The sequence below is a fragment of the Enoplosus armatus genome, chromosome 15 (assembly GCF_043641665.1).
Source record: "Enoplosus armatus isolate fEnoArm2 chromosome 15, fEnoArm2.hap1, whole genome shotgun sequence".
In the NCBI taxonomy this organism is placed as follows: domain Eukaryota; kingdom Metazoa; phylum Chordata; class Actinopteri; order Centrarchiformes; family Enoplosidae; genus Enoplosus; species Enoplosus armatus.
In genome coordinates, this window is record NC_092194.1 from 12,880,707 (window position 1) to 12,898,538 (window position 17,832).

Here is a 17,832-nt window from a genome sequence, read left to right on the forward strand (position 1 = left end):
AGCTGTGAAACTGCCCTTTCATCAGGAGTTTGAAAGTGTAATGCCTCTTTTGGGTCTTTGCACCTTGATCCTCTTCTTTGGGTCTTTGCACCTTGATCCTCTGAGCTAAAGGCTCCAAAGCTTCTTCTTCTTCCTTTTCATCTCTTGAAAAGACTTTTTTCATTGAGGGAGGATTTCTGAAGTCCCTCCCCACTGACCTACTCCTGAAATCATCTGACAGAGGGAGCAAAAAGGAAAGAGTGCACCAGAGAGGTGGAAAGAAACTACAAGAGTTGTGTATAGAACATAACTCCTGCATGCCTGGCATTGTCAAGCCTGTCAACTCAAAGAAAAGAGGTGTATCACTGAACCTTGCCTCAGGCAGAGCAGTGATACAATACACTATGAAGTGCAGATGGGTGATTTTAGGAAGCCGCATCAAATGCAGGGGCTCCCTTTGGTTTTACCACAAAACCACATATTTCCCTACATGAGATGTATAAAGGGAAAATTAGTCCCAGCTCTTTAGGCAACTTGAGGGTTTTTTTCACCATATTCCTCCAAGAAAAAAGACTCACTTTGTGGTAAAAGGGATTTATCTGGTCTCTGTAACTACTTATTACTGCCACTCAGTGATGGTGCAGAATAGATGTTGTGTCTTAACTGTGTGCATTCACAGTGGTGCTGTGTTTATATTCGCAAAGATAGACAAACTCGTTTCTGTGTGTCGCAAGTCTCGTTCGCTGAGCAAACAACACACCAAAATGCACATGCACAGCATTTGATATCTGTGTTGTGCTGCACTTGCACACACACGAGAACGTATGCAGCCTTCAAAGCAAAAGCTTAAAGGAGTGGCTATGTTCCTCTGGGAGCACAAAGTGAAAATTCACTAGAAGAAGCAAACAAATACCTCTCATGTTTTTCCATACAAGTTAAGGAAATACACCATTCAAAATGTGCACTTCTCCAGAGGAAAAGCTGGAAAACTCTTTAACAAATTAGTCATTAAGAAAAAACACCCACTCTTGTAAGGAAGTGAGGGCACGCGACAAACTCCAAACAATGCAGAGCCACATAAATAGCTTTGCTGACCCAGTTTACCCGGTCCTCATTCTATCATTGTTTCTGTTGCATGCCTATATGTATGTGTGAGTACATCAGTGAGGGAAAGAGGTGCAGATGGGTATAAACACTTTGCATGGACACATGTATTTGTCTATTGTTGTAATATATGTACAACATATATGTGTCTGCATGCTCATTTTGCATACATTTTTCTGCATGCATGTCTGGGCTGATGTAATGCAGAGGCTTGCTGTGTCCCAACAATACCCTCCTTCAGCTTCTTTGCGGCCCCTTGTAAAGAAGCGGAGCCTTTGTGTGTCTGCCAGCCTTCCAGCCTGGGTCCTATTGTAAAACTGAACAAACTGGTCTGCTCAGGCAACGCGCTAACATATAGTGGAGAACGCAAGTCCAAAGGACAGGGAGGGGGGAGAAAAGGAATGGGGAATCGATAGAAGAAAATAGTTTTGGAAGGTGGGGGGGGGCACAGGAAGGAAGGAAGACCTGTCATCTGTCAGGAGACAGAGATAGAGAAACTTCATAGTCTGACTGGAGTGACTCAGTTAATATTTTCCCTCCTTGTCTCCACCCTGTTCCTTCCTAAACACCACGTACCTAGTGATTGTCGTTTCCCATATCAACACACTCTCTCCTGCCACTAATTTAACTGTTTACTTATGTCATCAAGAAGGCCTCTCTCTCTTTTTTCCTTCACACCATTTCTCGTTTTAGTTCAGGTCCCCCGTCTGTTAACAGTGAAGTTTTGGCTGTGAGGAAGTGAGGTTCACCAAATGCAGCTTCTCTCTTTGTCTCTGACGCACGCACACCCCAGCAAAGAGGTCGTAGCGATATCTTCCAGTAAAGATTACAGCTGCCAGGATTTCCTTGCTGCTTCCCAGCAGCCCAGTGGAGTAGCAGCACAAGATCCTCCAACCCCCCTCCGAAAAATCTCCCTCTCCCTCTCGACTCTGCTTGTTGACTCAGCTCCACAAGTCCTGCTATTAATTTACTACCCCTGTCAAGCCAGGAGGCCCAGGCTTACCGTAAAATACCCCCTCTTCTGGTCGACACGGATGGCTGAAAATGGGAAGATTGGAGGGAGTACGAGAAAGAGAAAGAAAGAGAGAGAGGGGTTTGATTTATTGTTTAACACAGGTTTTCAGTTTCCTACTGGAATAAGCATATGTTCTGCCTTGTTCAAGTGTCTTGAACAGGACAGGGCCCCTACTGAAAACAGTCTGCCTCAAGAACCTGCGCAACTGCACTAAGAATAAGTACTGAACACCTCTGCCGCAAAAAAGAGCTGTGACGTTTAGTGATACGTCATCCCTGACTCAACAGACGGAGCAGTATCAGTCTCAGTCCAGAGTCATGCACATCCTCTGCGGCATGGCTGCTCAGCTGGCAACATACTGAACCTGCCCATCAACCCCACCCTTAGACAGACACATCTCCAGCATGCCTGTCATCATAGTTGGCATGGCAACAAAAACTTTTCCAGACTGTGAATAGGTAGTCAAACTAGTTTTTGATTCATAATCAATTGTAAACGCAGTATTACGTAACATTCACAGTCATCCGAGACATTGACTAAGAATTCTGAAAAAAATTCAATTCACTTTTCTTTGAATTCCTCCTACCTTTTGAATAACTTCCATTTATCCATTAAATATCTGTTAAATGGATAACTAAGTCTATTTTTTAAATCTGCACAGAATCAAATCTCTAAATGAGATTGTGAGTGGCCTTAAACACACCAACATAGTCATGCTGTGTTCCCTAAACAAAGACATGCAGTGTCTTGGCCTCAGGTTGGTGCTGCTCATTGACGAGCTGTCACTTCAGCTATGCCATGCAGGCACACAAAGAGGCTTTTAAGTTTTGGGCAATTTACGCTTTATGACCTCTTGTTAAACACTCAAGCTGTTATGCGCAACATCTGTTAATAGACACCTGATGTTGGTTCAGTTGACAAACTGCACGAGGAGACAGACTTTATTTGTGAGGGTTAAAATTTACTTTGACAACTCCTCACTTGATCTGTGTTGGCAACATTCGACCACTGTGGCGACCATAACAACTTGGTGTTTCCTTCCGTCATACATTACTTCTGTTGCTGTATAAGACTGATACTGATGGCTGCATATAATATTTATAAAAAAAACCTGCAGATCTATACTTACATCTTCTGCAGATTTATGAGTAAACGTCCTTGCAAATGTCTTTCCCCCCCAGAATGCATCAATGCTTTTCCACAGTGACCCACTGAACTTTGACCTCCTGGGAGTCCCCTCCCTTTTGTGAGCTTGTGTCCAAAGCAACCAACTCACAAAGAATGATGGCTGGTTTTTGTCTACCTGTCTGAATGTGTTTATAGCTTTTTCAGTGTCATTGTCCCTTTTCATGTCAACCAATTCTCTCTCCTTGGGGGAATGTCACTTCTTATTAGATCAATATCCTCAGTGGCCATACCCTTGCTGGTTTTAGACAGAAAATAGAGTCTACTTTCCAGCAAGAACCAGGTCACGTAAAGGAATAGCCTAGATATATTTCCACTGCAGTTTTGTTGACAAAAGTATTTGCTGGGAAGAACTAAATTTAAAAATGTCAACAGGAAATACATGTTCCTGACAAGACAAGTGAGTAAAATAAAAACGGAGCACAATTCCAAGTGTAAACCATGGCTTCAGTATTTATTTAATAATTTCAAACAGACCACACAATATTACAAAATATTAAGTGCTGCATGTCATACAAAAAACAGTGCCTTCTGTAAACAAGGCCAGTATCAACATTCAAAAAAATTCATTCAGAAAAATAGGTATAAATACAAAACAAATTATGTACAAATACCAAAGAAATAATGCTCATTGAAAAAAACCTACAAATTCTGAATTCAAATTCTCTAATCTACATTGTAAAAACTCACACTCAAACACACCATGACCACCCCAAGCTGTCAAATACACACACAATCACACATTTTTCAAGTTTTGTTAGGACAGGACACTTAGCTTATCTCTGCAGTGTAGAGGGAAAGCCAAAAAAAACATCAGCATGAAATTCAAATTTCCAAAATGTCTAGAACGCTTCGAAGAAAAAAAAAGTTTAACAGATAAAAGTCGCAGCCGCTGTGACCTCGGGTGCATGTCCTTGACATTTAAAAAGGGTTGCACCAACACGTGGGAAAGCATTCATGGGCTTTGAACATTAAAGATATAAATTGTTTCTGCTGCTGCTAGATCAACAGACTTCATTCAATTCAGAACAAAAGGAAATCACAACTCTAATTAAACCTTAATTACATCAATTGACCCTCTGCAACACAGATGCTGCATTTTATTTATTTTGGGTTATTTCCACAGAAATACAATAGTAGTTTTCCACTACTAAATCAAAAATTCCTTAAAATCAGCTAACTCACATCCATAGAGGAGCACCAGGATTTGAAATAAAGCTGCCAAACCAACAAGAGTGAGCGTGACCCTCTTGTTCAGTAGAGATTGTAAATGTTCACAGAGAACCCATGATCAGTCATTAACTCTAGACCTGGGTCCAGTGTCGGCTGTCAGAGGCTTCACATTTTGGCACACAACGCAGCACCAAACGGGTCCAAGGCCTGACGTAAAGCTTAAGGCAGGAGAGAGCAAAACCTGATCAGGCAGAAGCAACGTGAGCATCTTCAAAATCAGATGTCAACGCGATACAGTATGTTCAAGCTGTAGATGCTTGTGTATCTACAAAGACTGGTATTTAACAAGTTATTCACAGCTTAATTTGGTCGGTGAAGAATCTAAAAAACACACCCTGTGTATTGTTCTTGATGGTGTTAGCTTACTCTCATCCAGTGATTGAATCCTGTGAAGCTGCACGGCAGTTAAAGCTGACATAATAATACAAGGCTGCCCCCTACGGGTCAAAGAGTGGCACAAACATTTAGACTTTGGAAACAAGGAAGAAAAAAAGTTCCTGAGTTGTCACATTGTAAACACTGCCTGATACCGAAAATGCATCAGATTTTGTTGCTGGTGATGTGATATGCATAAAAGAAATCCTGTGTTTTTATGAGTTTATACATTTTTATCTTTGTTGCGCAATCTGAAAATGTGACAGAAAATCCCAAACAATCCCTGCTGTTTAAACAGTGTTCCCGAATGGTTGGAGATTACTCACATCAGTGTCAGCCTCACTCAACCTCCCAGTCCGATCATTTTCTACAATCATATGTACAAATTATTTTTACTTAAAATAAACAAAGGGGGTAACTCCTCCTTTGGAATCATTGACATTAAAACGGGCATGGCAAAAACAAAGAGTGATGGCTTCATAGTGTAATATTTCCTACCTCGAGAAGGCATTCAATTAAATATCCCCCCCCCCCTTCCTTCATCTATACCTCAGCTCTTTAACAGATCACCAAGATCATATGTGTCGAAGAAATCTGACACTCCCTCGCCATCCTCCAGGCTCCAGAGGTAATCGTCATGGTCCAAAGGTGGAGAGAAACTGACGAAGGGGGTGTTGGGGTCTGGGGTGAAAGAGGCACAAGGAAGCTGGTCTTCGGTGATCTGGAGCAGGCTGGGGGGCAAACCCAGCAGACCCTCGACGTCCAACAGAGAGGAAGTGGAGGCTGCAGCCGAGGAGGCGGCTGGAGCTGCTGCAGACATGTTGGCTGTGTTTAAGAGAGGGACAGAGCAGGAGAGAGGTCGGAGTTTAATTCAATGTGTTTGAGTGTTCGTTCCCACTGCAGAACACTATAACAAGGATCTAAACTTCCACCATAAGTTTATACAATGACATGTCCTTTGAATGTTTAAATTTGTAATTATTATTTGTTTTAGTTACTACTAAATGTATTTTTCAACTTCATCCGTGTGATTTCTATTAATTTTTATTCATGTATGTAGTAGTTTCAGCAATTTATCTTAATTTTTATGTACACTAGCCCTCATTGTCTTGTTGATACTCGACCTCTCATGTCTGTGCTTTAAGTATGAAGCTAAAGCCAGGGGGCGATTCGCTTAGCTTAGCATAAAGACTGGACGCATAGCTATAACACTGTCTGACTTACAATTTACATTTATCGACATTCTGGGGTTTTACGGGGAGTTATGTGCTGTAACTATTTATTGGCCAGGCACAGTAACCTCTCAGAAGTCTCAGTTACCATGAAATAATCTGTTGTGTTTCACAAAATAGTTCCAGTACAGTTTTTTTGTGTATTGATCGAAAGAACAAGATTTAAGATGTTACTTAGTGAGCTTTAAAGGTGCTGATAGGTGTATTTATTCACTTTGGACAGAGCCAGGCTAGCTACAATAGGCTGCTTCCAGTCTTCATGCTAAGCTAGGCTAATTGCCTCCCAGCTCTGGCTACATAATTAATGAATAAAGTGTATTTCTCATAATGAAGACCTATTCGCTTAGTTTTGTTGGAATAAAGTGACTCATGAACCAATCAGCTCCCAGTGTGAAAATAAAGTCAGAATCCTACTATAATGTACGTGACTCTACACAAAGCCCAGCTTACATTCAGCAGGCTCCTCTTTGACGCTGTAGCTTGGTGGCGCCATCTGGGTTGTAGTTGGAGGGCCGATGGTTTGAGGGAACTCCTTCTTAGGGGTGACAACGCTTTTAACTGGGCTAGCATCTTCAAGACCCTCCTCTGGACACAGGTAGACTTCAATGGGGCCATTCTTGCTCTTTAAATAGATCTGTAATGACCCCTGCTGTAAGGAGAAGGGGACGCAAAGTCAGATCACAGTTTGAACACTTAAACAATTTATTATATTGTACTGTATGAAAGTTAACATGTTGGGAAGTTGTTTTTTAATATACATATACAATGCTCATAGTTTTATCACGTCTTCACTTTCCAACAATTGTTTTGTGTGTACAATTGTTAATAATCTGAAACTTGAACTACCATCAGGGTTACTTGCTATTCTTGCCAAACTAATTTATCTAAAAACATTAAAGAAGACGTTCATCCATCTGTCAGCAGTATTGACACGTGATACTAATTTGCATGGGAGCGCAGTGGCCTAGAAACTGCAAGAGGTGAGAAGGAAACACATTGTAAGGTTCAAACAAAGATGTGCTCTCACCCCTGCCGTGTCTGGCACCTCCAGTTTGGTGTCAGCTGGGGCCTTGACGGCAATGACCGTCTGGTCTCGGAGACTGCCGATGGAGCGGATGTCCTGATATGTCACATAGCCCAACGTACAGCGTGGGGTCAAGGGCCAGAACAGCAGCAGAAATTAAGTGAATACTTTACATGTGTAACCAGACACAGAAGACCACCAGAGAAAGACGTAGATACACATGCAGCTGCATGTAAAGGATATCTCTGATTATCTTCGTATTCGGTGAGTTGTTTGAGCTGTGCTGTGCTGGAGTGGATCAGTTCATCCAGAGACCTCTCTACTCTCTCCAGGTCTCCGAGCTCTTTCCTCAGAGTACAAGCCTTCTCTCCTCCACCTGCACCGCCCTCAAATACGTCTCCAACCCTACGAGAACACACATAAACATATAAATAAAGAAAAAAGTGTGATGATCTGATTGCATTAACAATTGTCTGTGGCTGTTATAACAACTCAAAGACACACAGTGTAATAGAGAGTAAGCGCTCTACATGGTTCAGCTGAGGTTGTTGTCTGGTGATGTTACAATGGCCCCTTAACAGCCACTAGAGGGCGAATGAGCAGAAATAAATACATTGAGTTGTAGCCGCTTTTCAATAAACACAACTAGATTGCTTTTCACTGAAAGTTGCAGTAGTTCTAATATTATTTCTAATCCAAGTATCAGGTGGACAAATTATTAGACCTTTAAGTATGATGCAATCCAATTAGCACGGTGCAAAACATACTATAGAACTGATTCAACATATTCAACATCAGTGGTCAACATGCAGACAAATAAAGTGCTAGTCTCCACAACCACAAAAAACACATTTTTGAGTTTGAGTTACAGATTTCTCTATTTTACTGTGTAAAGCCCTGTTCAGACTTGCTGAATATGAGAAATGCCTGCTTATTTTACAATTCTACTATAGGTAAACATGTTTGGAAGTTGGCTAGGAAGACATCAAATCCTTGTTAGATAGATGTGTTTATAGGGCTGAATTGTGAATATTAATAAGGGTCACATCAATATCAACATTGGTACTCACAGCCACTGGATGTTGTTCTTGGACTTCTTTCGGATGAGCTGGACTCCCTCCAGGACGTTGGTGATGTCATAGATGCGTCTCTTCTGGACCTCCAGAACCTCGGTGGCCCAGTTCAGGTCAAGAACTCCATCGGGAGACTCCGCGATCAGACCCACAAATTTCTTGGTCAGCAGGCCCAAAGAAGTGTCGTAGCGCGTTCGTTCACCTGGAGACTTTGGAGCTGAGAGCGCACATGATACTTACAATAGGCACGTAACAGTTAGAAATAAAAGCAGGACCGACAAAGCTATGTAGATATTTAATAGAAAAGGTAAGCAATCATGAATATAGGTCAGAACAAAGAATATTTGTATGTATATATATATATATATATATATATATAAACAGACATATTCATTATTTGATGCTACTGTCTGTTGTGTACAAAGCTGAACTGGCTCTGTCACCCACATTTAAAAAATAATTACATCTCAAACAAGCCATTGTTTTTTAATCTGTTATTAATCATTTTAGTTCCTGAGGCTCCTGTGTTGCTCTTCTCCCAGACTGTTCAAGGCCTCCTCCATATTTTAAGCTACCCTAACCCACCAAGGGCAGCTTGATGGATTTGGGGTGACCACGTCCCCGACACAATCTTCCGAACTGTTCCGCCCACTTACTCTTACACTCAACCCCTCCCCTACCTGCCCACTTTGGACTCGTGCCATTGTAAAGAACTGTAATTAGACAACTTCCTCTCTCTTTGTACTTAGTGTTTTATCACTCTTTTTATATTGTTCTTCCTATAATTATATTGGAGTTATTATACAGTGACTCTACCGTTGAACATATTCTACTTAAGTTACAACTTTCTATACATTTTTTTAATTGCCATTTTCTGGTTTTAGTGTTCCTAATGTGCCTCCAGGGCTCTCTTTGAATGACCTCTCCTTTTCTGTATTGTAATAAATAATACTACGATTGGTGCACCTCTAGTATCTACCCATAAAACCCACTATATTACACCACCTCTCACCCATCTATCCTCTAATCTGTAGTAGTGTACTCACTTCTCGGACTTGGTATCCTGGCTACGATGCTGCTTTTGCCTTTTGGTGTGCGGAACTCGGGCAGGTAAAGAGGGTCCTCTAGATCCAGCTTCCTTTTAGCCTAGAGAGAAAAGAGTTTATGTACATTAGGAAAAAAGAAAAAGAGCAAAGAGGGTGTTTCTTAGAGTTGGAGTGTTCACTATGACCTACTTATTCTGTCACCATGAGAATATTTATAGTGCAAATATATTCCCCATTTGAATTCTTTCCTAGACTGTGGACTGCTGGAAACAATCCTTCATCCTTCCTGCTTAGCAAATCCCATTGACTTTACATTATGGCAAGTTTAAAGTTAAATCATGAGAATGAAGTGTGTAGGGCAAGTCATTTAAACTGTGACATCAGTGCTGTTAAATGTGCTAAATAGGGGGCTGTTGAAAAGTGTCGTAAATGTGCCAACAGCCCTCAAGTGCAGGAACAAAGCACCCCCCTCACACTTTCCCAAGCACATCACGAGGGGTGTGTTTGTGTGTGTGGACGGACAGGGAAGGGGGTTGATCGTCTCTCAACCCACTGGTTGACGCAAGGAAATCCCTGGAATCACTCAATGACCTCTCCTCCCCCTCTCAAGCCTCCCTACGTCACCTTTCTTCTACAGCTTAACACACAGCCTCCACACAAACGATTACTTGACTATAACTAATGCATCGTACACTAAGACCTGCAGCTTCAATCAAAAGCACACACACAACATTTGGACCACAATATAAACGAAATATCTTCATGTGACCTACATAGGCGCAACATAACAAAAGTGAAACTCACACCTCCCTCTCATTGAGAAATGACCAACTGTCTGAAAAATGACAAGTTGTGCAAACGGGCGACACCCTAACATGCAGAATCGCTGCCAGTTAATTGTTAACTCCAACAAATGTTCACGAGAGATGAGAACGTTTGCAGTCAATCTGTAATCATTCCCCTCGTCGCGCTGCGTGCCCACACAAAAAACACTGGTGGCCGAGCTAATGAGGCGTGGGATTTTAGCTAGACGTGGCTGAGGCTGCTGGGTGATTTGTAGCATCTGGTTAGGACCTCACCTCAGACACCTAATTGTGTCCTCTCTCATCCTTTCAGCCTTTCCTCCATGTTTCTTCATGACTACCTGTCAACAATAATCCCTTTTTGTCACTGCAGTGCTTTAGCTAATAGGTTCAAGAAACTGAGAACCAGAGAAGCGGTGAATTGACTTAACCATGTGTGGATGTGCCTGGGTGGGTGTGGGGGATAATGAAGGCTGCCATTGTCCCAGTGTGCTCCCTGACATGTCCACCTGTTGACTGGCGACATCTGGGGCAGCACAGCAAGTGTATGTGCTGTTGACAGCACAGTTTTGAATCCCTACAGCATACAGCAGGCAGCCATTCAGAAACCTCAGCAGGACACAGAAACACACAGGTCAGGGCTGTGAAGAGCTACTCTTCACAGAACAAAATGGTGACTGTTGACATTCATTAAAACCTCTTGTGGGATTAAAAGCTGTGTTTTTGTTGGCTCAGAGTCCTGACAGTAGCTGTAACAGGTTGGATTGTCTACAAGCAGTCATGGCTTTAAACAGAGGGAAGATTTGTCTGGTTTTACTTAATTGTCCAATTCCTTCTGCGCTAGCATAAGTGTTGTATAAAAAGAGCAGCCTTCATTTAAGAATAAGGTTCATAACTTCCATGACCTAAATGTGCAGATGAAGCTGCACCATGTCTACATTTTTCAGGCTTGTAAGTCTACAATGTGAGAGTCACAGCCACAGAGGGGAACCAACGGTTTCACCCTGCAGCTGTATAGGTTTAGGGTGGGGGCTTGGGTACTCCCTTTTTTGCATGAGGGATTTCTCTGGTGAGTCAACCATATTACGCAAACACCATTTCATCTGGTAGAAAGACCGGCTATCGTCTTTCTGTCCCTCGCTATGCTTACAGACCATTGAGAGATAATTACAATCATAAAAAAAACAATGGTAACGATTTATAGGCATGTTGCTTGAGACACATATCAGTACACACAAACCATCCTGAGACTAAATTGGATCATTTAGATCAGTCTTATACTAAAAGCTGGGTATTATAGTAAGCACATGTTATTCAATTTAGTTCCCATGTAGTTACTATGTGGCAAGCCACTGTTTAGGCCAAATGCTGTGAGAGGAAATGGGAAAGGCCTGAGCTAAATACACTCCTATTAGCTCTTTATCTCCAAGACTCACTCCACTCACATTTGCTATAACCTCACAGTGCCTGCCTGCCCAGTTACACCCACAAGTGGCTTCTTCTGTTTGCTGTACATTCTCTCTTCAACTGTGTTTCGCGCTCAAAGTCACAGTCACATGAAGGACCTCTGCAGTCAGGCCTCTCTTCAAACCAACAAACCTTGTCTGTCAGGCTGGGATTCAGATTCCATCTGGAGCGAAGGGCAAGTTACAGTATGCCTGCAAATATCTACTCCTCTGTACACAACCCCCTCACCACCACACCCTTGGGTAGTCAAAAGAAAAACAATGCCTGCATTGCTGGTGAGATTGTCAACGTGTCCCTCAAGAGGTAAAAGAGAAGGGTGGATCAGCCCATTTGGGTTGGTGGTGGAGAGACGGGGAGCAGGCTGCTTTGAAATGCAAAACTCCCCCCATTGAGGACATTATGCTCCAGGGCCAGCGCCGGCCTGAGGCTGGGGTAAAACAAGGTGAAGGAGAAGTAGAGAGAGATTTTGGGCGAGTGCATATAGTTGGCAACGTGGCCCATGTCACACCAGAGTGTAATCAGTCAGAATGGGGGCTCACCAGAAGGGGCGCAGAGAGGAATTCAAGTTGGAGGTTAAAAGAAAGCTCATAGAAGAGGTTTGTTTTCCTACCAAGAGGCAGAAGGAGTCATTCATGAAGCTGATATCAATGCCGATGCAGTTTTGCAGGATTGTGCACATTCCATGAAAAATCTGGGAACACGCACATGTGACATAAGCAGGGGATAAGTGGGACATTGTTTCTGGTCGACCCTATGCAGATGCATCTTGTGGCATTTAGCAAATATTGCTTGTTGTATCAGAAACAGACATATTCATTCATCTGCAGTGCCACAGAGCATCGTGGACGACATTTGATTGAAAGTAGTCTTCATAGAGAGAAAGGGCTTCCCTGGACTTTGGAGGGTGGCCTGAATCCTGTAACCCATTTACATTGCTTTCAAACCGAAAGGAAACAGGAGTGACATTATTACCTACATTAGGTATTATCATTATCTACAGCCTACGCACCCTGGTTAAAACTCACAGGACAAACATGATAAATTGTCTTTTACTACAGTCAGCATGATCAGTAAGTAATGAGATCTCGGCAACTAAAGTTAACTATAGTCAAACATTAACTTTTTCTTGCAGCACGTGTCCCGTAAGCTTTTGAGCGTGGGATTATGCATGACTGTTGTATAGCTGTGTCTAGTTTGTTCTGTACTCAGGTTTTCATGGTGAGTCAAGCATCAGTTTAAAAAATGGGCTAAAAAGAATGTGGTTATTATGTTGTTTAAGTTGAAGGAAGTGAGCTGTATATGAAGAGGCAGCACTTCCTGTAAACATAAGACCCATGACTGAACATGAAATGAAGCTGCTGTGTCAGCAATCACATGAAGAGGACATTCTTCAAGTGAAATAATTCAGTTATATCAAATGTATGCTGCATGCTAGCTGTCCTCGGTCCTGGCAACACATAAGACTGCCAGCCAAATGCTCTGCCAACATGTCCTGAGTCAGTCAGACACTATTTGTCTATTTTTCCCTTTAAATCAGAATCAGAAATACTTTATTGATCCCTGGGGGGAAATTAGACAACTTACTGACAAGTCATACAGACAAACATAATCACAATAATGACATCCTCGCATCTTGTTATGTCATGCACAACTATTACTGCACACATCAGCTTTTTTATGTCCAAATAATAAAGTGTTTGAACTGGTCTTTTGTAGATAAAGAAAAATGACAATTTGTTAACAGGTTGTACGGAAACCTGAGAATTTATTTTCAGGCAAAAGTCCATACCAGCTGCAGCTGTGATGCTCTGAAGCTGAAAACGAAAGCTCATCTCAATTTGGACACTGTTCTGTGCATCTAAATCTCTGTATTAAGGGATTTTGGAGTGGACAAAGTGTGGTAGAATTTGGGACGTGACTCAACAAAAATCCAGGTCTGTGTCAGTCAGAAAACACAAAGATCCCCGAAAAACCCAGAAAAAAACAGAAAGCAATGACCACCTCTGACTAGTAGCTATCCTCACAGCCCACTGATTTGCTGTCATTTTTAGAAAAGGGAATCAAATGGGTTTAGTAGGCTTGAGGTTTCTTTTTTTATGACGTTAACAAGATACACGTTTCAGCCCATCGCATGCACAAAGCATCATTTGTAAGACTTTAAAACTTTAAGGTGCTTTTCCCCCCTAGACCTGAGAGTTTACCTAATTTACTGAAATGTGCTGAGGAAGTTTCATAATCGTGGGACTTTGGGACTTTTGAAACTTGCTCTGCAATTTCAAAAGTGCATCAGTCTTTTCCACATCAATCAAGATCTCATTTTCGTGGTGAATTAGACACCTGTGACAATGTGCAACAACTGTGAACACTGGATTTTCTTTAGGTCGATTAAAAACAGAAGGTAACATGGTCACAACAGATCCAAACACACATTTATGTATTGTAGTACTGGATGCATGCATGGCAGAGAGGAATAATGGACAACACCACTATCAGTGTAAAAACAGACTCAGCATACTGGCTCCTTATCAGCAACTTGTCATCATCCTCCGGTGATAGCATAGCAGTATATGTATAATAAACCCCATCAGCCCACATCCAAGACACTCTGTATTAGCCTGGGCCCATCATAGGCAAACTATCTGTCACATAAACTGGTCTTAATGGTGGATTAAAGGCGGGAAAAACACATTTCCAAGCCAGTAAACAATATGGAGAATCCATGTGAATATGTCACATGTACAAATCCAAGAATACATACAGATTTGAATTGCAAAGTTCACCTTGGCATATGATAAGCCAGGTGGTAGCCTGTTTCTCACTTTACTTATGTCCAACTAATCCTCTTGAAGGGCCTATTAGTGAATACAGGCTCCAAGGGCGGGGGGTTAACATGAGATTTGGAGACCCTGTACACACTCTAACCCCTAACCCATTTAGCCTCACTGCAATTCACTAAATCTAAAAGACTGCATGGCTGGCTGGCAAGAAGAGACCAAATATAACAAGCAACAGCAGGTGTGGAGCACTAACACGTTGCTGAGTGAGATCCAATCCTCTCAGATCATAAAGCTTTTCAAATAAGCCTTCAGGAATAGGAAGCATACTGTTTATACAAGGCAGGAACACAGCTCACATTAAATTATTCTTACATAAACTAATGAGAATGGTGTTTTAGTGTTTCTAAGAGTTGTTTGCACCTGAGCACACACAGATCAGCTCTCAGGAAAGCACACCAGTTGTTTGGGTTATGACCTCTGACCTTCTCCTCCTTCCTACAGTGATATGAACAGGTTACGCAGGTCCTGTATTGCCCTAATGACAGATGCAGTTGGAGCAGCTGTCATATGTGTATAATCACAAAAAAGGCTGTCCAAATACATGTGTTGCTAATGACGCGGGACCGTTTCTTGATCAAATTAGAGCTGATTTTTAGTTCACAAAGTAGTTAATAGAACAGATACGAAATGAAAGTAAAATGCTGTGTTTACATTATTGTCTTCCACCAGCGAGGCATTGTTTGATTGTGTAAAAGCTATATCCCACTGTGGGGGCCACTCGTCCTTCCTTTTCATAAGAGAGGGGCCCCAAACACTATGATCATAACCCCCCCCCTCTCCCTCCTCACCAAAACCATCACACACATGCAGCTTCTGGTCTTGTCTGGCTACAGCTGGACTGCGGGAAAATATGTCAGACACAACTTAACATGGCAGGCAAAGGGAACACACCATTCACATCAACACACACACACGCATCCAGCAGCCACAGTGGCTCCTCTGTGGCTTATCACGTCTAAACATATTTGAATGAGGCCCAAACGCTGCTAGAATCAAGAATTATTCCGCCCACATGCAGGCACATAACTCACTGTACTGTTCTCACAGTAGATATTTAAAAGTGTTTATTCATTGTAGTGTGTGTTTGATTCTTTACCGGCAGTCGCCCGGAGGATGATCTGATGGGTTTAGCTTCTGGTCCGTGGGGGGTTGAATACAGGCTGTTGGCTCTTTGTTCGGCCGCGGCGGTGTTGCAGATCTGGGTAAAATAGCCGGCCGGTACCGTGTTCATCAGCGGGCTGGACAGTCCGGTGCCGAAGAACTCGGTCTTCACTCCTCCGGTGGACAAAACCTTCATCTTCTGCTGAGAGCAAGGCAGCCCCACTGCTGACCGACCCGATGCCGGAGAGACGCCTTTAGGCATCCGCATCATTTTCCTGAGTAAAACTAAATTTAACCGGATTGGCCAAGCGAAGGGAGAAGTGTGCTGTTAGCTAAACGCAATACTAAATGCTCTGCTAAATCGTTATTAGCAAGTTGCTGCTGCTAAAAGCTTTGTATGAAAATATACTTCTACCCTGCGAATATAATATCAAAATAGCCCAGAGCAACTCATACAGCTGAGATCAGCCTATTAAATACAAAATACATGAGTTAAATAGGCAATGAGCCGTATTTTCTAGTAATATTCGTCAGTAAATAGAGCAGACTGCTCGGTGTTGTTATCCTTTGTCCGGTGACAAAGTGCAGAGGAAACTTGCCTTACAAGTTATAAAAAAATGGCTAAATAAATTAACAATTTCAAACATCCAGTATTTCAAAGTCCAGCACCAGAGGGCTTCCAGGTCTCATTGAGATCGGGTTCCACCTTGAGATTTACAGCTTAATGTGACTCCTTCTGATGCGGAATCCGACCCGGTCTGTGACTCCTGTCCGTCCACCTCAGAGCTCCGCTCTCCATACAAGAGGACAAGAGCTGAGGAAGAACAGCTTTTTTTACCGCCAAACTTCATCCCGCGAAATTTGGATCTCCCGCGGTTGGAACTCGCCTCTGATTGGCTCACGGCACGTTCGGCTTGTCATATTTGCATAAAACAGTTGTATGCGCATGGGGCTGCTCTTCTTAAAGGGGCAGTAGCATCATTTCGGGACATAATGTTCTTTTATTAGCAGGCTGGAGTTGGAAACAATGACCACCTATTATTTTGAATGTGAACGAATTCGGTCTATACAATCAGACATATGATATGAGAGTTGTAACTTTGTTGTTACCACACTTTTTGTGGTTATTACAGGCCACGATAAGCAACAATTTGACCCATATCTTGCATCATACAGTACCCTAAGCTTCAACTTCCTTGCCTGTCCATAAATACAAAACTCCTGTTGTTGTTTAAATTAATAGAACTTTATTCTAACTTCTAGTCAAGATCACAGAGTTTTCAAATTACAGGAATATTCTGTACAAAGCATGTAGTATCTCTTATTGCATGTAGTGGTGCATCCACAAAATTGGATTGAGATATTTGAACATTTAATTTTATAGCCTAAATGAAGAAGTGGAACAATCAGACACAGTGTATGTATTTTTCAAGTGAGGAATGGTTTTATCTGACTTTGAAAACACTTATAGATGCATATAAATGACATGTCATTAAGTATAAAATGAGCTTCCTGGATAATTTCTGTAGTAAGAAAGGAGCCATTTCCTTGTTTACATGGGAACCCATATTCCACTTGATGAAAGTGTATTGTGGCCTGGTGTAAGGTGTTTCTGGGGATAGTTTGTAGATGATAATTGGATTCTAAGAGTACCACTCTTGCTTATTGGCTCAGAGGAGATATTGAAAGAAAACAACCCCTCCCCCATCCACAGCTACCAGACCCAAGCCATATGACTTGACCCCCATTGGCCAAGGCAAAAGTAGACTCCTATCCCAAGCAAGCCTATTGTCATGGCTCGATTTGAGCTACATTTCAAATTAAACCTTGAAATCAAAATATGTTCTGAATGCAACATAAGATAACGATGCTTTATTCACTCAAGATAGCACCTAATGACTTTATATAATTAAAGGACTAAGAGTGAGGGAAAAGGCTGACACAGTTGCCTGCTTATTACCCTGGATTAGATAAGATAATTCTTGTCTGTTGGTTGAGAAATTTGCTTTGTAGCTCACATGATATTGCAACATTAAACAGAGACTAGAAATACTAACAGAGTTGTCATCATCTCCACATAGTGCAACTTAAATCATCTCCACCCTCTGTTTCTTCCTCTTTCATACCAAACTAGAAAATGCAGTGCAACTCATTAGAGATCTTGCATAGTCCACAGTCATGAGATTCATGTCGTGTTACCTTTTTGTACTTAAATGTGGTCTGGATTGTAAAAGATTGATAAAATGTTGAGGTAACTCTCTTTTAATGCATTTCCTCGTCTTTCTATATTATTACTTGTCATTAAATACAGTTAAAACGGTTTTCTAAACAGAAAACCCTCCATCAAGTTCACGTGGA

General features: G+C 41.9%; 1 protein-coding gene across 1 annotated transcript; it reads right to left on the reverse strand.

Annotated features, from left to right (window-relative positions):
- Positions 1-5,441: 5,441 nt before the first annotated feature.
- Positions 5,442-15,745, reverse strand: e2f2 (E2F transcription factor 2). The gene is made up of 7 exons (XM_070920850.1): positions 15,470-15,745; positions 9,267-9,366; positions 8,218-8,437; positions 7,391-7,552; positions 7,151-7,265; positions 6,574-6,772; positions 5,442-5,716 (listed from the first exon to the last, which is right to left on the reverse strand). The coding sequence occupies exons 1-7, from the start codon at positions 15,743-15,745 to the stop codon at positions 5,442-5,444; spliced, it is 1,347 nt and encodes a 448-aa protein (XP_070776951.1).
- Positions 15,746-17,832: the final 2,087 nt, after the last annotated feature.

Coding starts and splice junctions, on each gene's coding strand:
- e2f2 (XM_070920850.1), bottom strand. CDS start 15,745: ATGATGCGGATGCCTAAAGGCGTCTCTCCGGCATCGGGTCGGTCAGCA. Junction 8,438..9,266: donor CAGGATACCAAGTCCGAGAA/GTGAGTACACTA, acceptor GTGCGCTCTCAG/CTCCAAAGTCTCCAGGTGAA. Junction 5,717..6,573: donor CAAAGAGGAGCCTGCTGAAT/GTAAGCTGGGCT, acceptor TCTTAAACACAG/CCAACATGTCTGCAGCAGCT.